Source organism: Cololabis saira, chromosome 17 (genome assembly GCF_033807715.1).
Source record: "Cololabis saira isolate AMF1-May2022 chromosome 17, fColSai1.1, whole genome shotgun sequence".
Classification (NCBI taxonomy): Eukaryota; Metazoa; Chordata; class Actinopteri; order Beloniformes; family Belonidae; genus Cololabis; species Cololabis saira.
The window spans coordinates 36,288,732-36,313,024 of NC_084603.1; the positions used below are offsets into that span (position 1 = coordinate 36,288,732).

The following is a 24,293-nucleotide window of genomic DNA, read 5'->3' on the forward strand; positions in this document are numbered from 1 at the left end:
GAGGGGGCCCGCGGGCGGGGCCCCCACGGCGCGGAAAGAAGCAGCCAGGGATCCCGCGGCGGCGGACCGCGACCCAGGCAATCCCCGGCCACCCGGTCCGGGCCGGACACGCGGCCAGGAGGCCCTCACCCTTCAGGCCAACGACCCCCACCCGGCAGGGGGCCAGCCTGCCCGGAGAGACAGAGCCGCCCCGGCCGCCGACGCGGGCAGGCGCACCCGTCCCCCACGAAAGTGGCCCTCCAAGACCAGAGGGGCGCCCCGCCGTAGAGGCAGCGGGGGGGACCGGAGACGGGCCCGGAGAGAGGGAACCCCCCAACAAGGCGACACCCGCGCAGGCCCGACAACGGAGGGCCCCAGACCCAGGCATCCCATTCATTCATCCATTCACCTATCCGATACCTATACTAATAATAATATAATATACTATACATAATAATAATAATAATAATACTAATAATAATAATAATAATAATAACCATCTTTGTATAATATAATATTGATAAATTATTAAGTTTTTGATGTCCTGCCAATGGAGGCTCAAATCCTCCATGGCAGGACCCTTCCATACCGCATTCTCACCGACACAGACATACAATCACGCACCGTTTCCCCCTCCCCGGGGGGGTCCAGCACCGCCAGAAGGCACCCCAGGCTGCACGGCGGGCCCCGCCAGGCCCGGGTAACCCGACCCACCCGTCCGAGGCCCAGGCCGGTGAGGGAACGCGGGTGATGTAGGACCCCCTCCCGCCCCTTGTGTTGAGTGCATGTGATTAATGCCATAAAAACAGGGAGGAGGGAGGGCCAAGTATCGATTGACACCGACCCCCCCCCCCTCCCGAACTACGTGTCCTTGTCAAGTGTATTTATAAAGTGTTGAATGTGCAGTGTCTAATTTGCTGTTAAAACCGTGAGGCGGGGAGTGCCGGGCCACGCGGGACAGTGCCCCCCACGACCCGGACCCCCCGCCTTTCGCCTATGTGCGTATGAATCGTGTAGGGGGGGCAAGAGGGGGAGCGGAGGCCGAAGCCAGGAGGCAGGACCAGCAAAGCTGGCCCTGATAAGACACCCGCGTCCCCCCACCGGCCATCCAGTAGACGGGGGCCGGCCCCCCGAGCCGGGCCAGGGCCCCACCGTACCTCCACGGGCGCCCCCGGAGCCGCCGGAGCCCCCAGACGGAGGGGGAAACGGTCCAACATCCTCCCATTCATACTGACAACATAAGACATAGATACCTGGGAATGGCGCCACCCCGCCGCCGCGCCCGCCCGTGCACCCCCCCGGTCAGGGGAGGCCCGATCTCCGGACCCGGCCCCACCCCCCCCCCCGAGGCCACCCCGGCGGACACCCCAAGGGTCACGGAGTCCCCACATCCGCAGGGGCACTTGGCCCCCGCCCAGCGACGGAGGACCAAGGCAGCAATGCCCCCCCCAGCGCAGACAGCCACCCCCCACCCAGGCAGGACCGGGCCCTCCGGGTGGGACCCCCACGTCCACGGCCCAGCCCCCCCCCAGGAGGCCCGGAGACGCCCAAGCCACCGCCCCCCCGCCCGAGCCCTCCCCAGCCACCCCCCCCACCGCCATGAGGCACCCCCCCCCCCACAGGCCCCCAAGGCCCCCCACCGGCCAGGGACAGGACCCCGCGGCCCCACCCACCGCCCCCCAGGGGCCACCAGAGGCCCGCGCCCCAGACCCCCCAAGCCGCCCCCCAACCCCAAGGGCTACGAGATCACCCCCCCCCCCGCCCCCACTAGGTAACGAGGCCAATAATCGGGGACCACAGAGAGTGCAATTCAGCCGAGTGTTGTTCAGTGGAGGCAGACATTATCTCACTACTAATATGATCTGATAAAAGATTCCTAAAATGGTTAATACATAAACTGGATTTTTGTTTCCAATTTACTAGAATGGTTTTCTTTGCGATACATAAGGCAGTAAGAACCCGGTGTGTCCAATTAGGATCTATTTGAGTGTCTCCCAGGTGACCTAATATACACACCGTGGGGCACACTGGGATTCTGTGGTCGATCCATGTGGATAAATCCTCACAAATCTCCTTCCAGAACCTCTGTACCGGTGTACAGAACCATAAAGCATGCATATAATTATCTGGGGTGTTCTCTGTGCACTGTGAACAGATATTAGAGGTGACAAAGCCCATCTGGAACATCCTTTGTCCAGTATAATGTATTCTATGAAGAACTTTATACTGTATAAGTTGTAAGTTTGGGTTTTTAGTCATAGTAAACGTATTTAAGCATATTTGTGACCAAGAAAGCTGGTCGGTATTCAGAGAGAGATCCGCCTCCCACTTGGAGATCGGGAGAGAGACTGACTCGTCCAGTTTAGACACTAACCTGTAAAGTTTTGATAACAACTTTAAATTGCTTAGATTTAATAAATCTATTATCTTAGCGGGAAGTTGTAAGTCTAATTGTCTAATTTTGTATGTTTTATTTATTATGGCCTTGAGTTGTTGATACTCTAAAAATTTACTCCTGCTAACTCCGTATTGAACCATAAGTGTATTGAAAGGTACAAACTGTCCTCCTACAATTACGTGCTGTAAATACCGTATTCCTTGATCTCTCCATTGAACGAAGTTAACCATCTTTTTATCATTTTTCACGATGTCTGGGTTGTTCCATATGGGTGTACGGTCACATGGAAAAAGTGAAATTTTAGCTACTTTAAGAAATTCCCACCAAGCTGATAAAGTTGTGCTAATATTAATGCTTTTGAAACATTGATGACGTTTGATACTTTGACTAATAAATGGTAACTCTGAGATTTCTAGTTCGTTGCAAAACACTTGCTCTGAGTCCAGCCATTGACTATCTAAAGGATGATCCTTTGACCATTTTACAATATACTGTAATTTATTGGCAAGGAAGTAATACTGAAAGTTAGGTAGCTCTAAACCTCCATATTCTTTAGATTTCTGCAATGTCTTTAAACTAATGCGTGGAGTTTTATTTTTCCACAGAAATTTTGAAACACCTGAGTCCAGCGATTTAAACCAGGAAATAGGGGGTTTGAATGGTATCATTGAGAAAAAATAATTTACTTTTGGTAAAACCATCATTTTAATGGTGGCTATTCTACCCATGAGTGAAATGGGGAGAGAGCTCCATCTAGCAAGATCATCTTCTATTTTCTTTATAAGCTGAACATAGTTTAATTTTATTAACTCTGACAGCCTAGGGGAGATGTTTATGCCTAAATATCTAATGTTCCCTGATTGTAATTGAGTATTGGATATATTCCTAAAATTGCAGTTCACGCACAAAACGGTGGATTTAGACCAATTAATAGAATAATCAGACAGAGATGAAAATCCCTCTATAAGTGCGATTGTCTGTGATAGTGAAGATCGTGAGTTCTGGAGGAAGAGGAGTACGTCATCCGCATAAAGACTTATTTTGTGCTCTACTATTTTGCATTGTATACCTTTAATATTTTGATTTTGTCTAATAGCTGCTGCTAAAGGTTCGATAAATATTGCAAATAATGAGGGAGATAGAGGGCAACCCTGTCTAGTGCCTCTTTGCAAGGTAAAGCTTGTAGAGATTTGATCATTTGTCCTTACACGTGCCTTGGGAGAGCTGTATAATATTTTTACCCAGTCAATGAAAGATTCACCAAATCCAAATTTATGTAAGGTTGCCAATAGAAACTTCCAATTTACCTTATCGAATGCTTTTTCCGCGTCTAAGGATATAATAGTAGTTTCCTGTTTATTGATACTGGAATAATCTATAATGTTCAATAATCTGCGAATATTAGTAGAGGAATGTCTACCTTTAATAAAGCCTGTTTGATCCGGATGTATAATAGAAGGGGTGACTCTTTTCAGACGTTCAGTAAGGGCCTTGCTAATTATTTTAAGGTCTACATTTATTAATGAAATTGGGCGGTAGCTCGATGGGAGCAAGGGATCTTTATCCGGTTTTAATAAAAGACTAATATTAGCAGAGTTCATATTTAAGGGTAAGCTTTTATTTTCCCTAATATTTAGAATCATTTTATAAAATGTTGGTGCTAATATGCTCCAGCAGGGTTTCTTAATGCTTGCCTTTTTATTTGTGGTGCCACTTTTAAGGTTCACTTAGCACCAAGTTTTATGTCACTTTCCACTTTCGCTTTCACATAATTCCCATAATTCTTTAAGCTGGAATGTATTCGCCTCTTTGCACGCTGCACTTTCTTTGTTCAAACAACTGTTTTTGCCAGCAGATAGAAATGACAGAAACACAAAATGTGGAAGTTATTATCATACCTGAGCTGGAAACCTCAGTAACGATTGGTAATGTAACTCAACTCTTTATATTGTATTGAATCAGGAGTCTTGTACAGTCTTGTACAGGGCTAAATCAGTATTTCAGTCGTAGTTGTAGGAGGACGTGTCAAGTCTGCTCCCAGGTGTGAGGATCGACAGGGTCAGTCAGGGTCAGGTCAGTGGTGGAGCCGTGCTCCACACTCAGTACGTTTACATGCAGCAAAGAAAGGGGATTTCTGATCGTATCAGATAAACATCCAGAAGAACCAATCACTTGTCTGATTTTACAAGCTGTTCAGAGAATCGGATAAATGTCCAGAGCATTGCTGACTCCGTGACGCTATGTGGCGCTGTAACCATGGTAACCATTTCAACAAAGAGCCACTTGCGGTTGACGGTTGTTTTGTTTTGTGCCAATGTTACGCCTTCCGTATATTTTTCCACTTTATTTTGATCTGCTCCGGTGTCCTGATGAAGCTTCCGCCATCTCTTTCGCAATCTTTTTAAAAGTGTTTAAACAACTATTTAACAAGCGCCGTCTCCTTTCACTTCCAGGTGAAGCCCCAGAGGAAATTCTCCAGCATGCGCAGACTGCAATATCCGATGTCTCCGTATACATTGCGTTAAAATTCCGACTCTGAACGAATTATCTAGGTGTTGCTATCCGATATACGTCCGAAATAGGTCTGAAGTAGATCGGATTGAGGTGTTTACATGCAGTTTAAAAGTCCGAAGGATGTCTTATACGATCAGAAATCCAATTGAACTGCTGCATGTAAACGTACTGACTGCTGCCCTTATCCTTATCCCTCCCTGAAAAAGAGGAGCACAACCATCTGCGAAATAACACCAAACCGAAAACATTCACTTTGATTCAACTGACCTTTTTGCACATTAAAACAAATGGAAAGGGCGTTATATTTAACAGCACAGCCTGCTGATGACTCGTCTGCATCTGTCAGCAGCTGCTATGCTCCAAATTTGTTGTCCACATCTTCCCATCGATGTCCGGGACGATCAGGCATGGCAGAAGCCCTCTGAGAAGAGTCCAGACTGTAACAACCGCCCATGTTCAACGGACGTACCCTGTTCTTATCATTTCATTTTCTTTTTTTATTTTTCCACCTGTGATGATGGGAGTTTTGTCCCATCAGTCCAACGGACCTGCTCTGGGAATCTTTCTGCTTTATCGCTGTGCATTTGAGCATTTTGGAGTCTACTTGTTTCCTCCCAGGTCGTGGAGACCCGCGACGTTCAGAAGGTGGTGTGAGCAGACACTGATGTAACTTTGTCTACATCCTGTCCCTCTCATCAGTCTGAGGGAACATATGGCTCCTATCCGGGGAGGTTGGCTGTGGTCCCGCAGACCTTTTACTTAATACTTTTTAACTGCGGTCACCAGAGCAAGAGCACGGCCGTACAGTCTTTACCTCCAGCATCTTCTGGAACATGACTATAATGCCAGGATTTATGAGCGTTTTTAAGGTGTCAGCAAATTTGTCCAGAATATTTTAGAATACTTTTGTATAATAAACAATAAATGCTTTTATTGTCATACTTTAAGAAGCACTTAGCTTTTTCCTGGTATATCAGATTCCTACTCAGATGTGGATCAAATCAAACCTTGTGAGAAGGTGATCATAGAAACCTTATCGTCCTTTATTTCACTGACTCTCCCAGCCTCACGTTAACCAGCTGCTCAGTTCAGGCAAGCACGGGGAGAACGTACAAACTCCACACAGATAGACCCCCGACGGGCCAGGGAGTTGAACCGGGGACCTTCTTGCTGTGAGGCAACAGTGCTGACCACCAATCCACTGTGCTGCCCAAAAATAGAAATAAAAAAAAATAAACAGTCCAGTGCCATAAATTAAATTAAAGCTGCAAGCAGCGATGAACGGGCCCTCGCGTGTGCAATTTTCACCAATAAAAGTCAAGGACTCAAAACTAAGTCCGATGACACCACCCATGACTCTTTATGTCAAACCATTCAAAAGTTATGGCAGAAAATAGGAACTATCAAATATCGACTTTCGCCAGGCCTGGCTTGCGTGCAACATTTGGTGACTTTTGGGAAACTATCAAATATGGACCAATCAGATGAAGGGGGGGCGCACTTTTTGGCGTTTATCGTCGCCACGCTAATGCTTTTGACTGAGAAAAGTAACGCGCGTCGTCGAAGGATGGAGACGCACATTTTGATGTATAACACACATGGGTACACGTTACGGTTCGGGCCGCATTAACGGCCGAAGAAATGGCATAAATTGTGCCAAAATTCCACGATTAATTCAAACTGGCCAACTTCCTGTTCGGTTTGGGCCATGGCACCAAGAGACTTTTCTTTAAGTTGCGACATGATACAGGTGTGTACCGATTTTGGTGCATGTACGTCAAACCGTATTGTGGGGCTTGAGGCACAAAGTTTTCTAGGGGGCGCTGTTGAGCCATTAGGCCACGCCCATTAATGCAAACCATTAAATATCAAATTTTTCGCCAGGCCTGGTTTGCGGGCAAAATTTGGTGACTTTTGGGGCACGTTTAGGGGGGCAAAAAGGCCCTCCTTTCGTCTGAAGAAAAATAAAAACGAGGATAAAAACATTTCCTAAAGATACAATAGGGCCTTCGCACTGTAAGTGCTCGGTCCCTAATTATATGGTTAAAAAAGAAATAAGTGTTATGTAATGTTGCACAACGTTATTGCACTGTCCTGGTTGTTGCACAGTCTGGTTTGTTGTTGGTCAGACTGACTGACTATAACATTGGGGTAAAAGAAAGGCTGTGTATCCTAAAGTCCTACATAAATATCCTCCACTGATGTTGAACCCTTTGCTCCTTCTGTGCCTGCAGCCGACGGCCGGGGCAGGGAGAGACAGCGGGAGCCCTCGTCCACCCTGGAGGTGCCCGAGCAGCAACGAGCGCCCTCCCACCACATCCGTTCCCGCTCGGTGTCCCCGCACCGCGAGGAGCAGGGCCGCAACCGGTCCCGGGCCCCCAACGTCCCCGCTCAGAGGTCAGAGCCCACACCACACGTTTCCTTCTGTTTTCAGCCAAAAAAGTGGCTCGCTGCGGCGCTCTGGGTTCCCTGGCCGGTATTTATGAGAGGACGGCGCTCTGGGTTCCCTGGCCGGTATTTATGAGAGGATGGAGACCCGTCGCAGGAGGAGAGGAGATGAGAGCTCGATGGACGCCAGGACACTTAGTCCATCTACTAATGAAAGCGCAGTCTGGTGCAGGACACCCTGTGCTGCCAGCTGTGCTTTTACCGGCTGGCCCAGTGTTCTGTCAATCCATGCTACCCGTCCAGAACTGCACTCCGGTTCTGCACACGCGCACAGTCGATTTTCAAAGAAATTGAGGCAATTTGTTTGTTTGTGTGCCTTTACTTTTATTTCTTATTATTTTATATTTATTATCATTCCAAAAATAGTGATTACAAAATTGATCAATTGGGGGGTGTAAGTATGCTGACGTTCATCCTGCAGTGGCAGTGAGGTGATTAGTATCTTACCTGAATGCATTAAGTCACAGGAGCAACAGATAGGATGTTACTGGACTATCAAATTATTAATTAATTAATTAATTGATTTAAAATTGATAATATGGGATGTTGAGTATTTTATCCTTCAAAATACACTACCCATGACATGAATTGAAAAATGAAAAATTGACATGAAAAATTATATGATAAAGAGAAAAAAAAAACTATTCTATGGCTTTATTTGATATTCATTCAGTCATTCGCCTTTAATTTACCAGGCAGGTCATTAAGAACATTTTTATTTACAATGACGGCCTGGCAAGAGACAAGGACCAGTTGGGGGAAAATGAAGTGGTTTAGGGAGTAAAACACTTGTAGCTCTACAAAGGTAAAAAAAAAAAAACCATTAGGTAGCATCTTTTGATAGGGTAGCAAAAATCAATAGACCGGTTTATGCGTAGCATTTTTCGCCAAAGCGTGGCAGAAATGGACAGAACACATGACCAGCCTCACAGAGAAGATGCTGCACAAACCCCAGCCTACATAAGTCTTTCTGTCCGTCTGTCCTTCAGGAGTCTGGACGACGAGCTTCCTCACACTCGGCGTGCTCGTTCTCCGAGCCGCTACTACGACGCTGGCAGAGGCCGCCACCAGGGGGAGGAGTACCTGGACGACAGGTGTGTGTCTGTGGACGAGCCCCAAGCCCCCTGTGTGTGTGTGTTGTCTTGTCTGATTTTCATAGCTGTAGACTCACTAGAAAGGTTGGATCCCATAACTTTGTAAAAAAACTTGCTGGCCCTGCAACGTAGGTTAACAAGAATGTGTGTGTGTGTGAGTGTGTGTGTGTGTGTGTGTGTTAGGGTTGCCAACTGTCCCTTGAAAAACGGAATCGTCCCGTATTTATAAACTATTGAGCTGAAAAGGGACGCACTTTGTCCCGTATTACTGTGAGAGTCGACAAATAGTCATTAAATGCCAATGGAAAATGGCATTGAGTTGTTGAGTTAAGTTATTTTTTCTGTTTTACTACAACTGTAGCCTATAGTCATGGCCTTTGAGGCACAAATATGTTTACAAGTTTTCTACAGACTTTCTGTTTGCACTTTTGTTATTGCACTAAAAATGTGCACTATTACCGAATGGATGTTCTGCTTTCTTTCTATTGTTTTATGTTAATTTATACAATTTTAAGTTAAGCAGGACAGGTTTCTGTTTAAGAAAGATACTTATTTTATTCAGTTAATTTTCTTATTTTGTATTAAAGTGAATTGCTGGATAATAATTAATTTTCCATGTGTTCATGACATTCAAAAATATGCATCTAATTCAATTCAGGTTCGAGTCAAAAAGTAAAAAAATCATTTCACTCACAAAAAAATGGGCTAAAAAAATTCACCACGCCAGGAAAGGTTATTTTTTCAGGGAGTTGGCACCACTAGTGTGTGTGTGTGTGTGTGTGTGCGTGTGTGCGTGTGTGTGTGTGAGAAGTATGAATCCTTGTCAGTCTTACCAAACATCATTTTCCAACCGTCCTCAAGTATGTTGGTGTTTTTCTGCCTTTTATTTGAACAAATCTCCGTTCTGATGTCTGTTTTCTGTCTGTATCCCTGTAACGGTGTCGTGCGCTTATGTGGATGCTGGATTTGTTTAGGGTTACTCTGCATTTTTAACAAAAAGTTTGGTTAGAAAGAAAAGTCAGAAGCATTTGTGAACGTGTGTGTGTGTGTGTGTGTGTGTGTGTGTGTGTGTGTGTGTGTGTGTGTGTGTGTGTGTGTGTGTGTGTGTGTGTGTGTGTGTGTGTGTGTGTGTGAGTTGCAGTGACATCTTCTCTTTCCTATTCACCCTCTTCTCCCTCTGCTCCTCTGGTTGTGTGACTGTTGTTGACCCCCTCATGTGTCATCCATCCCCATGGTAACCACGGTAACCACAGTGAGTTCATCATGATCCACCAATCAATGCGAGGCCAAAGTGCCGAGTGCCTGCACACCAGGTAAACCGGCCGCACGCATCGTGTGTTGTACATTTTGGTTCTGGGTGAGCTTTAATGAAGTCTACTGTGCTTAAAAGCCATACGTGAAATCTGATTTAAGTATATATATATAGCATTGTACTCTGAAATACACATGTTGACTTTATCACAGCAAACACACTCGGATTCCAAGGTGAAAGTGGAGACTTCGCTTTACAAACTTTCTGGTAGAAGTGAAAAAATGCTGATTGAAACTGGGTTTATGAAGGAGTCCATGCCGTCTACCACCCTGTGATGTATTCTGAGAGATTTTTTTGTTTTTTATAGTTTTATTTGGATCCCCATTAGCAAAACTATTACAACAAAAAATTAAAAGCAAACCTAAAGAGGTAGCATATAAAAAAGAAAGGAAAAACAGAAAATAAAGAAAAAAGAAAAAAAAAATCCGTTTAACATTTAGATATAAATAAAAACAATACATATTCATACATTTTATAACATCAACAAATTCAAACAATGTATACTTGTCATAGTTTGCACCAATAACCATTTTTAATGAATATTCATTTATTTATATTATATATATATATATATATATATATATATATATATATATATATATATATATATATATATATATATATATATATATATATATATATATATATATATATATATAATATATTTTATACTATATATTATATATATTATATATATTATACACACATACCTAAATACTATCTACATTATTTATTTATTTATTTGATAATAATTTAATACGTTTTATATTTTTGAATTCTTTTATGTTAATAGTTAGTTTAAAGTGTTTGGGAAGTGTGTTCCATGCAGACACAGCTCTGTACATCACTGTTCTTTTACCATAGTTTGTCTTTATGTGGAGATGCTGAGGGAACTCCCTGAGTGTTGAGTTGTACTGCCGCCTCGCGGCCACCAGAGGCCGCTGTCGGCTCACAGCTGTGTGTTCGCGCTTCTCTCGCTGACCGAAACCTTTTCAGACCTCCCCATATATTTCTGCACTCATGCCAATTTATGTCTCCTAGTCTGTGCATGCATCACTCATGCCGTCACATCCACACGCTTCTCTCTTCCTCCTGCGTGAGCACACGGCCGACGAGGTAAGTGGTTCTGATGGAAGTCATGTGCAAAAGTGACTGTAGGGAATGTTAGACGAATACAACCTCACAGATGACCTGGGTGTTCTGTCAATCCATGCTACCCGTCGAAAACTGCTACTTTGTGGTTCTGCGCACGCGCACAGTGGATTTTCAAAGGTTGATTGCCACGGCCATAATTTCTTCAATCAATCAATCATCAATCTATCATTTATTTTAACTCACGACCATAATCACATGGTATGGAGCACAAAAACACAAACATTTGTACATTTGTAGCAAGTGGCAGACTGTAGATGTTCAACTAAAATACTCAATTTGGCAAAGAAAAAAAATAAAAATGATTTAAACAGAGGAAGGACATTCTGCAAAAAGGCGCCTTATTCATAAATACCATTTAGCTTATTAGATTGAAGTAACAAAATCAATTTAAACATAGATGGTCGGTTTATATAATATTTTAGTAAGTATTTTTGTCTGAGATTCATTATATTTACATTTTTACATTCAAACAAAATGTGAAACTCATCTCTAATACGGTTGACAGTACAGAGGTTACAGAATCTCTGACTTCTATCCAGACCTTTATACCTTCAGTGACTTTTGGTATTATACTGTTATTCATCCTAAAATTACAAATGGCCTGTCTATACTTTAGATTTTGACATAATAAGTACTGTTCTAGGTTAAACTCTTGCTTAAACTCTACATAAATATCACATGATGTCATCCTATAGAGTTCACTTCGCCATTTTTGCAGGAATTGATCTTTCAACCTTTGCTCAACAGTTAGTTTCAACCTTGCATCCCCTTCAGTCCACGCTGAAAAATATTGTGATGTTAGATTTTGCCCTCTGTTCATCTACTGTTTGAAATGTTTTTGGAAACGAGAAATTGAGACAATTTGTTTGTTTGTTTGTGTGCCTTTACTTTTATTTCTTATTATTTTATCATCAATCCAAAAACAGTGATTACAAAATTGATCAATTGGGGGGTGTAAGTATGCTGATATTCATCTTACAGTGGTATTGAGTTGATTAGTATCTTACCTGAATGCATTAAGTGCCGGGAGCATTATTTGATAGGATGTTACTGGACTATCAAATTATGCTACCCCTGAAATATTGATTTAAAATTGATAATATGGGATGTTGAGTATTTTATCCTTCAAAATAAAACTACCCATGACATGAATTGCATTACACTTTGTGAACATTATACGATAAAGAGAAAAGAAAAAAACAATTCTATCACTTTATTTGATATTCATTCAGTCATTCGCCTTTATTTAACCAGGCAGGTCATTAAGAACACATTCTTATTTACAATAACGGCCTGGCAAGAGACAAGCACCACTTGGGGGAAAAGGAAGTGGTTTAGGGAGTAAAACAGTAAGATTGTTGCTCTGCAAAAGGTAGAAAACCATTAGGGAGCATTTTTTGATAGGGTAGCAAAAATCGACAGGACACCGGGACACCGTCGTGACGACCAACGCACCGAGATCCCTCCACAGCCTGGGAGATCTCAGAAATAACTGCTTCAGTGTCTCACTGAACCACAGGGGTACTTAGTATTACTCAAGCGTTTTAGATCTTTTTTTCTGGCTTCATTTTTGCTAAATGAATTTCACAGGGGAAAAAAGTTAATATATCGTTAATAAATTGGTCAATATTAGGACCCACGATGATCACATATCGTTACTTTTGCACATGTCTGCCCGTCTGTGTTTCAGATGAAAAAGTAGATTGAGGTTTGTAACTGTGATAGCGCGCTTGGTGATTTCCGGTCGTAGGGAAGGGTGTGTTTGGGACATGGAGGTGTTTTAACCCGTGTGCTGTCTTTGGGTCAAGGGAGGGTGAAGGGAGAAAAGGAGGAATGAAGGAAGGGAGAAAAGAAGGAAGGAAGGAAGGAAGGAAGGAAGGAAGGAAGGAAGGAAGGAAGGAAGGAAGGAAGGAAGGAAGGAAGGAAGGAAGTAGGAAAGGGAGTAAGGAAGGGAGAAAAGATGGAAGGAATGGAGAAAGGAGAAAAGAAGGAAGGAAGGAAGGAAGGAAGGAAGGAAGGAAGGAAGGAAGTAGGAAAGGGAGTAAGGAAGGGAGAAAAGATGGAAGGAATGGAGAAAGGAGAAAAGAAGGAAGGAAGGAAGGAAGGAAGGAAGTAGGAAAGGGAGTAAGGAAGGGAGAAAAGATGGAAGGAATGGAGAAAGGAGAAAAGAAGGAAGGAAGGAAGGAAGTAGGAAAGGGAGTAAGGAAGGGAGAAAAGATGGAAGGAAGGAAGGAAGGAAGGAAGGAAGGAAGGAAGGAAGGAAGGAAGGAAGGAAGGAAGGAAGGAAGGAAGGAAGTAGGAAAGGGAGTAAGGAAGGGAGTAAGGAAGGGAGAAAAGATGGAAGGAATGGAGAAAGGAGAAAAGAAGGAAAGAAGGAAGGAAGGAAGGAAGGAAGGAAGTAGGAAAGGGAGTAAGGAAGGGAGAAAAGATGGAAGGAATGGAGAAAGGAGAAAAGAAGGAAGGAAGGAAGGAAGGAAGGAAGGAAGGAAGTAGGAAAGGGAGTAAGGAAGGGAGAAAAGATGGAAGGAATGGAGAAAGGAGAAAAGAAGGAAGGAAGGAAGGAAGGAAGGAAGGAAGGAAGGAAGGAAGGAAGGAAGGAAGGAAGGAAGGAAGGAAGGAAGTAGGAAAGGGAGTAAGGAAGGGAGAAAAGATGGAAGGAATGGAGAAAGGAGAAAAGAAGGAAAGAAGGAAGGAAATAGGAAAGGGAGTAAGGAAGGGAGAAAAGATGGAAGGGAGGAAAGAAGGGGGAAAAGATGGAAAGAAGGGGGAAAAGATGGAAGGAAGGGAGAAAAGAGAAGAGAAAGAAGGAAATAGGAAAGGGAGTAAGGAAGGGGAAAAGATGGAAGGGAGGGAGAAAGGAAGGAATGGGGAAAATAAGGAAAGAAGGAAGGAAAAGCAAAGAAGGTAATAAAGGAACGAATGACGAAAGGGAGGTAGGAAGAAAAAGGAGTAAAGGAGGGTAAAAAGGAGGAAAAGAGGAAAGGAAGAAGGAAGGAGAGAGCATGGCAGGAGGAAAGAAGGATAGAAGAATTGGGTCATTTTGACCCAAAGACAGCACAAGGGTTAACGCGTAAAGCTTCAGACGCTTGTTTTGCAGTGCTCTCGTTGTAAAACCTGCGAGCTTCGCCAGTGATTTGTACCGTTTGAAGAGATGAGTAGACAAACATTCCTCAGTAACGTCAATCATACGTTCAATAATCTGGAGTCGGATCAAATCAAGCAGCAAGATGAACTCAGCTCCAGATGAGTTAAATGAATGTAAACGGTGAATCAAATCACTGGATAAGTTGCCTCTCTTTTTGTTCGGCGGAGTCTTTGTGTCTATTGTCGGAGCAGCCCCACACAGCTGTATTTATCTGTTTTTTGTCTTTTTTTATGCATTGGTTTCATTTCCCACTTGTGTCTGCTGCATGCATGCTGACATCAGGAGATCCACTAGCCACGGTGGCACGCTGCCACCTGAGATGCCGCTTTTGTTCACTGGCATCCGCAGGGTGACACATCGGTAAGTCTTCAGGTTGGGCTCAGTGTGCTTTGAATGAAAAAGCTTTTAGTTGGGATGATTAAAACGACATTTCCTCATCCAGTTTCTACCTGCATCGCTGTCCTTGGTGTCTCTTACTGCAGCACGGCAGGCAACCAGTTCCTACACCCGAGCCCTGGCAGGGCCGAGTCAAGTTAACCCTCGTGCTGTCTTCGGGTCAAGGAAGGAGGAAGGGAAGAAGGGAGGAAAGAAGGAAGGAAGGGAGAAAAGAAGGAAGGAAGGGAGAAAAGAATGGAGAAAAGAAGGAAGGAAGGAAAGAAGGGAGGAAAGAAGGAAGGAAGGGAAAAAAGAAGGAAGGAAGGAAGGAAAGAAGGGAGAAAAGAAGGAAGGAAAGAAGGAAGGAAAGAAGGGAGGAAAGAAGGAAGGAAGGGAAAAAAGAAGGAAGGAAGGAAAGAAGGGAGAAAAGAAGGAAGGAAAGAAGGGAGGAAAGAAGGAAGGAAAGAAGGGAGGAAAGATGGAAGGAAGGGAGAAAAGAAGGAAGGAAGGGACAAAAAAGGAAGGAAGGAAAGAAGGAAGGAAGGAAAGGAGGAAGGAAGGAAGGAAGGAAGGGAGGAAGAAAGGAAGGAAGGAAAGAAGGGAGGAAAGAAGGAAGGAAGGGAAAAAAGAAGGAAGGAAGGAAGGAAAGAAGGGAGAAAAGAAGGAAGGAAAGAAGGGAGGAAAGAAGGAAGGAAAGAAGGGAGGAAAGATGGAAGGAAGGGAGAAAAGAAGGAAGGAAGGGACAAAAAAGGAAGGAAGGAAAGAAGGAAGGAAGGGAGAAAAGAAGGAAGGAAGGAAAGGAGGAAGGAAGGAAGGAGGGGAGGAAGAAAGGAAGGAAGGAAGGAAGGAAGGAAGGAAGGAAGGAAGGAAGGAAGGAAGGAAGGAAGGAAGGAAGGAAGGAAGGAAGGGAGGGAGGGAGGGAGGAAGAAAGGGAGGAAGGAAAGGAGTAAAGAAGGAAGGAAGGGAGAAAAGAAGGAAAGAAGGAAGAAAGAAAAGAAGGAAGGAAGGGAAAAACAAGGAAGGAAGGGAGGAAGAAAGGAAGGAAAGAAAGAAGGAAGGAAGGAAAGAAGGGAGGAACGAAGGAAGGAAGGAAAGAAAGAAGGAAGGGAGGAAAGAAGGAAGGAAGGAAGGAAGGAAGGAAGGAAGGAAGGAAGGAAGGAAGGAAGGAAGGAAGGAAGGAAGGAAGGAAGGATGGAAGGAAGGAAGGAAGGGAGGAAGAAAGAAAGGGAGGAAGGAAAGGAGTAAAGAAGGAAGGAAGGGAGAAAAGAAGGAAGGAAGAAAGAAAAGAAGGAAGGGAGGGAGGAAACAAGGAAAGAATGTACGAGGGGAGAAAGGAGGAAGGAAGGGGGAAGGAAGGAGAGAGCAGGAGGAAAGAAGGAACAGGAGAATTAGGTCATTTTGACCCAAAGACAGTACAGGGTTAACACTGATGGTAACGCCGGCCCCGAGCCGAGTACTTTTAACGTGCAACAAAGTAGTAGACGTAGTCGCAGAGCATGGAAGTCCAAACAAATACAGAAGTGAAAGACAGGGCTGTTCCTCGTGTTCAGCACACATCTGTCCCCAAACTATATCTAACTATTTCAGATTTAAGAAATTGTGTTCAGTTTGAAATGATCCGAGCGTATAGAACACGTGATCTTCATCTGTGTTTGGCGTGAGGATTAAATGTTTAGTTTTGACATGAAACACCATTATTTTCTAAATGATCCAAAGCTCACCCAAAAGGCAGAAGTGTATTTATTGAATCTCCAGCCAGTTTCCCCCCATTTTTCCAGCTTTTAATCGTGTGATCTTTTCATTTTGTGGTTTTAAAACATGAGTAAAACATCTTGAATAACTAGAACAGCAGCTAAATAGTTCTCATCTGAACCGTGGCCGTACTTCAGCTTCCTGCAGAGTCTGGCAAAAGTTAGCATCGCTTCTTCTAATCCTGACTATTTTGCATGTGTCGAAAGAGAATAATTTATCATAGTGGATCTCACTATTACGCAAGTGCAGCCTTAATTTAATAATGTTTAACCTATTGCATGGTGCTATTATTTATTTGATTAAAATGAATCCAAGAAGAAGAAGAAGAAAAAAACTTGGCCAACACTAAGTACGCTCTTGCTGCTACCATAGGATTTTAGATTCAGGTGATGCTAATCATCAGCACCTTGGTGAACTCCTCATCTGCAGGTGTGCAAGCTAAAACAAAAGCAGGAGATTTGGCATTTTACTGGTGTGATAAAGTGTTCCATGTTCAGAAAATAGTCCACACCTTTTTCAGAGGAGAAATGCAAATGGGGAAATGACGCTGGGTGATTTTACTATCCCTTCGTTTGAAGCACTCTGAGGCCTTTGGACGGTTTGTGGCCGTTTGAGCTTCAACCTGTGTAGACGTAGGTCATAGTTCACCAATCTCGGAGAGAGGAGCAGTAGGAAGGCACTGACTGCTCAAAGTATGAGGCAAAGACGCTGGTGATCATCTTCAACCCTCCATGTGAGTATACGTAACACGGTAGCGGCTTCGTAGCTTGCTTGCTCCTTCTGTGACCAGCTCCACGCTGCATGCATGTGAAAGGATTCACTCTTATCACGCGGTTGGAAATGGCCGAGGACGAGGGGACACTTTGGTAAGACATGAACACACAGATATAGATGACCGTAAACAATGTCAAATCATTAAAGATTATTCCATCCATGGCCTCAACACGGAGAGACATTTTTCACTTTACTCCAACGCTGACCCATCCTGTGGCCAGCCCATCATGGTTTATCTCAGACTAGCGTTAAGATCTGACAAAACTTTCTTTAAAACATTTTTTTTTCTGTTTTTCCATTGTTTCTCTTTGTGTTTGTTTCTGTCTTCTCCTTCTGTCTCCTCTTCCTTCTCTTCCTCCATTGGATGGCATGTTGTTCTGTGGTCCATCTAGTGATCTGCAGCCCTCACTGGACAGGGTTAGGAGTGCTAGCGCCAACTGTCTGACCCCAGACAATCATGCCCCCTCTCCTGAGCATGAAAGGTACCAGACCCTGCCCCCCCCTCCCTCCCTCCGTAGTCCTCCTGTAGTTTCTCCCGCTCTTTTTAGTTCCTTTCTCTGAATAATCCTGAACAGTAACGTCAGTGCTCCTCACTCCACCCACAGCACCATTTTGGACCCCGGGGTTGCTTATCAAAGTGAGGGAATTTTTACAAAGTACAGATGTGATCAACAGTTGAAGAAAACGTTTCCCATCTTATGTCAGTGAGGATCATTTACCTTTTTGGTTGTAAAATGGCAGAATAGTGAGAGGAAATATTTCATGATGTTCTTCAAAGCCAAAAGTTTGACTAAGTTGACTGTGATGCTATCTGAGTTCATTGGAGCTCCATATGTGGATGTGAAGAAAGAATCAACGAAAAGTTCAGGAAGAGATTAATGGACCTTCCCAAATCTGGCTTCTCCATTGGGTAAAATCTTTTGATGTCCGATGGTCCCACATTCATTTGTTCTGACAATTCAATTCAATTTTCAATTCAATTTTATTTATATAGCGTCTAATACAACAAAAGTTGTCTCTAGACGCTTTCCAGAGACCCAGAACATAAACCCCCGAGCAATTATTACAAAACAATGGCAGGTAAAAACTCCCATAGTGGGAGAAAAGCCTTAAGCCAAACAGTGGCAAGGAAAAACTCCCCTTTAGGAGGGAAGAAACCTTGAGCAGGACCAGGCTCATAAAGGGGGGACCCTCCTGCCGATGGCCAGACTGGGGGTCAGGGACGGCAATAGCACAGCAGGCAGGTGGAAGCAGCAACGGGATGACCGGGAGTGGGGGACCGTAGGCCAGCATGCAGCTCCCAAAGCTCCGGCCCAATCAGCAAGTTCCTGGTTAGGTGCAGGGTTGGGGAAAGGTTGAGAAGGAGCAGGGCCAGGGAGAGGAGTTTTGACGGACAAATCTCTCCCCCGCCTGCCCGGGCCGTTACCCTGCCCCTCTCACTCCCACGCTGCAGGTTCCGGTGTTGTGCATTCAGAGATGCTCTTCGCCACCGGCAGAGGATGCTGCACCATGTACAAAAGAGAAAAAAGAGAAGAAAAGGGGGGGGCCAGCACAAGAAACTACAGGAGCGACTCTAACACACTAGATTTTACACTACCTAGAGATTTACCAACACCAGCTAGAGGTTTACTAAACACTAACTATAGGCTTTACTAAACATAAAGGTTTTAAGTTTAGTTTTAAAGGAGGAGGTGGTGTCAGCCTCCTTAACCCAGATTGGAAGTTGGTTCCATAGTAATGGTGCCTGATAGCAGAACGCCCGCCCTCCAAATCTACATTTGGATACTCTAGGAACTACGAGTAAACCTGCACTCTGAGAGCGGAGAGCTCTGCCAGGAACATAAGGCACTATCAGGTCTTGCAAATAATGCGGCGCTAAGCCATTTTGGGCTTTATACGCAAGTAATAAAATTTTTAATTGGATTCTGAATTTTACGGGTAGCAATAAGCCAATAAGCAATAAGCCCAGAACAACGATATGGATGCTGGCTGAAACCGGGAGCAGAGCCACCGGATCTACAGGGTATCATTGTCCAGGAGAAAAACACTTTCTGTGCCAACATGAGATGAAAAGTAATGCAACTAAAGTCCCTGCTCCAGAACCACCTTAAAATCCAAACCTAATGCACACCACAAAGTACGCAGATTCATGAGGAGGGAAGGTTTGGAGGATTTGTTGAAGCAGCATGTCAAGACAGGGACCAGCAGTATCACGTTTGAACGCAGCCTGGCCAGCTGTCCTAACTGTTGTCCTTATCAATAGAAACAATTAGTCGGCTTCCTCTGAATTGACCTCAGACCTCCAGAGAAACTGCGTGAGAAACAGGACTTGAGGTAGAACGACAAACGGACGAGTATCAACAAAAACTGTCCTAAGTTTCACAATACAAACTTGTTAATTCAAGGCATTCCTAGCAACTCTGCAGCCATCATGAAGCCACCTCCACCCTGTAGTGATTGGTTGTGGATGCACTGCAAAAACTCAAAATCTTAATAAAATCTTAATAAGAATTTGTCTTATTTCAAGTTAAAATGTCTCATTTTTAGTCAAATAAATCGAAAAGCGCTACCCAACATGTATGGATCAAGGCAGTTCTACCAAATATTAACCCTGGATTTGTACATTTTTGATTTTGAGGAACATCATCAACAATTCACTCTCTTATTCAATTAAGATTTCATTGGTTTATTTAAGAAATACAAAATCCACTTTTATCACGTTTATTCACTTTAAGAATGTTTACAACTTGAGAGCATTGTACCAAACTGCAGTTCCTGCATCCGTATCCTCGAAAGGTGGTAGTTTTGGATTTATTCCATTGTGCTTCAATACAATATTCCCATTTGAGTCTGCATTGAAACACTTGTGAATCATTCTTCCAATCACCCTGTCCCCGCGAGCCGTGAAGTGATGTCTCTCACTTCACCATGGGATCATTTTTCGTTTCATTCTCTGGGTTTCTTCATCCTGCAAGTCGCGTGTAGGCCAGTTGTTGGTGTTACAGAAACACCAACAGTCTTTCATTAAGTCTTTCATTATAGAACACAGTAACTTAAGTTTATCACAAAGCAAAAGAAACCCATTTGGAAAATGATTTGGCTACGTCCTGTGGTGATTAACGGAATATAAAACAACTAAAAAGTGAGAAAGCAATCAAATGCTGGAAGTTAAAATGGTCAGCAGTAAGGATCGTTCTGATCGGAAAGACTTTCAGTAATGTGTTTACATCCTGTTCTGTTGCCAAGGGGTAACCATGGCACATGTATCTGATGAGAGACCAGCCACGCTTTTGACTTCTTTCATTTGGGTGACGTATTTTGTATGTGTACACGTAGACAATCTTTGTACCATTCCCTGCCTCGACGAACGCCCAGCGAGTCCCAGGATTCTTATCCAACACGCGTCCCCTGAAGATGACAGGTACCCGTTTGTGGAATCCCCCCCCCCCCCCCGAAGCTGTTTCCTCCTGGAGCTTGACTTGTGCCTTCAAATCTGATGACATAATGACCCAAACTTTAGTTTTGTGTTGAACAAGACAAGGAGGAAAATCTTTATCTAAGCTTTTTTCCCACCTTTTCCTTTTGTTTTCTTTCTTATTTTTGAAGCCTAAGCCACTTATTCTAAAAGTTAATGTCAATCTCTGTGGTTCAGCTGGTCTTATTAGGTTCAGGCAGATGTCAAGCTCTACACATTGCACTGAGCTCTGCTGATTTTTTGATTTCTGTGAACATCTGATGGTGATTTTTCATTGTAATGTTCAAATTCTATCTGTCCTTCCAAAAAAGCAGTGGGTGATTTTATCTTGTATCGCATAAAACGTGTTTAGTAACGGGAATAAGGCAACTGCTTTAGAAGGAAATTATTAAATGAGAACATACTTACAACCCCTATTAAAAAAAAAGAAAAAGCAGCAGTTTTATTTTATTTCTTTATATACAGTATGAACCCATTGATATTGTATTTATATATAATATAATATATAGGGACTCGAAAGCAGGTCATTATAATGATGATTTGGTTGATAAAGATCATCCATGAATGTCTTTAAAAGTCCCAAATAATTCAGTTTTGAGGAGTTAATATTAATCAAGCACCACAACTCAGAGTATAGGGACAATTTTGAGTTGTTTTGCTTTGAGCGCAAATCTCAAACTCTATAAACTCTTCTATTTTCTGTGTGCTGTGGTGAACACCTTGTTTGGCCCCCCTGTGGTCTACTGGTATTGGTGACATACCAGATCAAAAGAAATAAATTGTGCTTGCACTTTCAAGCAATTCAAAACCTTTGAAGGTCATTAAAAGACCTTTAAGGAGAAAATATGAGCAAATAATCTCCATTATGGCAACAAATGTGTGAGAACAATATTCCTCAAAGAGCCATTGGACACAATCTCCATATTTCTCTTTGATCCATATCATTAAACAATTCAACAGAATTGCTGGAATTTATAAATTTACAGGGCAATGAGACAAACCTAAGCTAGACCCCGAGAAACCCTAATCCCTCTGGTGACGATGCGTCAAGAACCATCATTCATGGGGAAGTTTTTACTTTCAAGAAGCCCCTTGTCAAACAATTCAATATGGAAACCACCTAAAACTGCAAAGAGACAGCCTTACGTTAACCTTGTCCTAAGGCAGCGTAGACGTCTCTAGGCTCTGAGATATCTGGGATGCTCCGTCACCCAGTGGAAACATGTATTGTGGTCAGAAGAATTCATATTCCAGATGTTTTTCAGATGAAGTGAGCGCTTTTGTGCTCCATGCCAAAGACGGAGAGCATCATGCTGCTCTTACTGACAGGTCTAAAAGCAAAGGCTCTATGATGCTTACCCCTGGTTTACACTGCTGTCATGGCAGCATTCCTGCAGAAAAGACACGAAGATTTAAGAGCAACATCTGCTACCTTGAAGACCACTTATTTTCTAGGGAACATAAATTTGTCAACAAGAAAATCCAAAACCCACATTCTGCACACATTACAAAGACATGGTGTAAGAAGAAGGGGACATGGGTACTGGAGTGGCCTAGCCCCAGTCCCTGACCTGTAACCTTAAGAGAAAATAAGGAACGTTTTGATCTTAAAATGCGACGATGCCATATTGTTGCACACTTTAAGAAGTAGGAGTACTTGAACAAAATATCAGCTGGAATATTTCATTGCTTAATGTCCTCAGTGGCTCAGCACTTTCAGTCTTGTGAGATGGGATGACAACATTAACCCGTGTGAGCTGTCTTCAGGTCAAGGAAGGAGGAAGGGAAGTAGGGAGGAAAGAAGGAAGGAAGAAAAGAAGGAAGGGAAGGAAGGAAGGAAGGAAGGAAGGAAGGAAGGAAGGAAGGAAAGGAAGGAAGGAAGGAAGGAAGGGAGAAAAGAAGGAAGGAAGGGAGAAAAGAAGGAAGGAAGGAAAGAAGGGTGGAAAGAAGGAAGGATGGGAAAAAAGAGAGGAAGGAAGGAAAGAAGGAAGGAATGAAGGAAGGAATGAAGGAAGGAAGGAATGAAGGAAGGAAGGAGGGAAGGAAGGAAGGAAGGAAGGAAGGAAGGAAGGAAGGAAGGAAGGAAGGAAGGAAGGGTGGAAAGAAGGAAGGATGGGAAAAAAGAAGGAAGGAAGGAAAGAAGGGAGGAAAGAAGGAAGGAATGAAGGAAGGAAGGAATGAAGGAAGGAAGGAGGGAAGGAAGGAAGGAAGGAAGGAAGGAAGGAAGGAAGGAAGGAAGGAAGGAAGGAAGGAAGGAAGGAAGGAAGGAAGGAAGGAAGGAAGGAAGGAAGGAAGGAAGGAAGGAAGGGAGAAAAGAAGGAAGGAAGGAAAGAAGGAAGGATGGGAAAAAAGAAGGAAGGAAGGAAAGAAGGGAGGAAAGAAGGAAGGAATGAAGGAAGGAAGGAATGAAGGAAGGAAGGAGGGAAGGAAGGAAGGAAGGAAGGAAGGAAGGAAGGAAGGAAGGAAGGAAGGAAGGAAGGAAGGAAGGAAGGAAGGAAGGAAGGAAAGAAAGAAGGAAATAAGGGAGAAAAGAAGGAAGGAAGGGAGAAAAGAAGGAAGAAAGAAAGAAGCAATGGAGAAAAGAATGAAGGAAGGGAGAAAAGAAGGAAGGAAGGGAGAAAAGAAGGAAAGAAGGGAGGAAAGAAGGAAGGAAGGGAAAAAAGAAGGAAGGAAGGGAGAAAAGAAAGAAGGAAGGAAAGAAGGGTGGAAAGAAGGAAGGATGGGAAAAAAGAAGGAAGGAAGGAAAGAAGGGGAAAAAAGAAAGAAGGAAGGAAGGAAAGGAGAAAACAAGGAAAGAATGTACGAGGGGAGAAAAGAAGGAAGGAAGGGAGAAAAGAGGAAGGGAGAAGGAAGGACAGAGCAGGAGGAAAGAAGGACAGGAGAATTAGGTCATTTTGACCCAAAGACAGTACAAGGGTTAAGTAAAAAACATGGAAGTTGAAGAGAGAAAAACATGTAAGACTTTGGGTTCATACTGTCCCAACTTTTATCATTTGGGGTTCTACTTACTGAACTTGTCAGCTGAATATCCCACCTTATAAAAGTCCTAGAAGTGGGAGTAAAACAGCTTACGTGGTTTTACCCTGAAGCACAAATTTAAAAATTGGAACCTGTGTTTCGAAGGAGATGATTGACAGATTTGCTGGACCATCACCAGGCTAGTTTTTGCAGCTTCTTCTAACCTCATCTAGTGGTAGAAAACCCAAGTTTTGATCAAACTGAAAAATAAATAAAGGCAAGAAAAGCCATTTTCTCAAAATGTCAAGTTGTTGCATTCAACTCACTTGCAACTGAATTGATTATTTAGTAGACACCACTGGAGACACCGGTGGAGACAATGGTTGAGACACTATTGGAGACAGCACTGGCCCCGTTGGCATGTACAGGATAAAATCACCAGCCAGTCTTATCACTTTTAGCTTACTGTAAGCTGTGAGGTGTTGAGCTGAGCACAGTGAGAGTGAATGTCGTATACAATGTAGAACTTGTCCCTCTGAAAGTCTCCAAGACACAAACAAGTTCTGCTTTGTGTCCAGCGTTCTTGCTCCCATCGTGTAACGGGTTGCTCGTGCACCTTTTAGTGCGTGGGTCGTCTTGTTTTGGTTTGTAGTTGGATGAGTAGCGGCAGTCTTTGGTTGTCTTTGGTTCTCGTTGCTTCCTGTCCTCCCTTCCTCCACAATGTTTCGTCCGAGGTTTGTGCTGCTTCAAACTGAAAGTGGTGTGTACTGGCTACGGTGTGAAATCTCTCCCTGGTGCGTTTGCTTTTTTGCAGTTCGCCTTTTCTTTCTGGGATTTTGCAGCTTCTGTGCTTTTGGTTTCTCCTTTCAGTCTTTTAAAAGCCTCGCTTTTCCCAACACTGCGCTTAGTTATTA

General features: G+C 43.5%; 1 protein-coding gene across 3 annotated transcripts in view; it reads left to right on the forward strand.

Annotated features, from left to right (window-relative positions):
• Positions 1 to 24,293, forward strand: part of LOC133463907 (regulating synaptic membrane exocytosis protein 1-like) — a 76,448-nt gene that overhangs the window by 26,550 nt on the left and 25,605 nt on the right. For all 3 annotated transcript variants that reach the window (XM_061745684.1, XM_061745686.1, XM_061745685.1), the window contains 2 exons: positions 7,126 to 7,288; positions 8,329 to 8,433. In XM_061745684.1, coding sequence (XP_061601668.1) covers positions 7,126 to 7,288; positions 8,329 to 8,433 — 268 coding nt within the window. The remainder of the gene's footprint in view (positions 1 to 7,125; positions 7,289 to 8,328; positions 8,434 to 24,293) is intronic.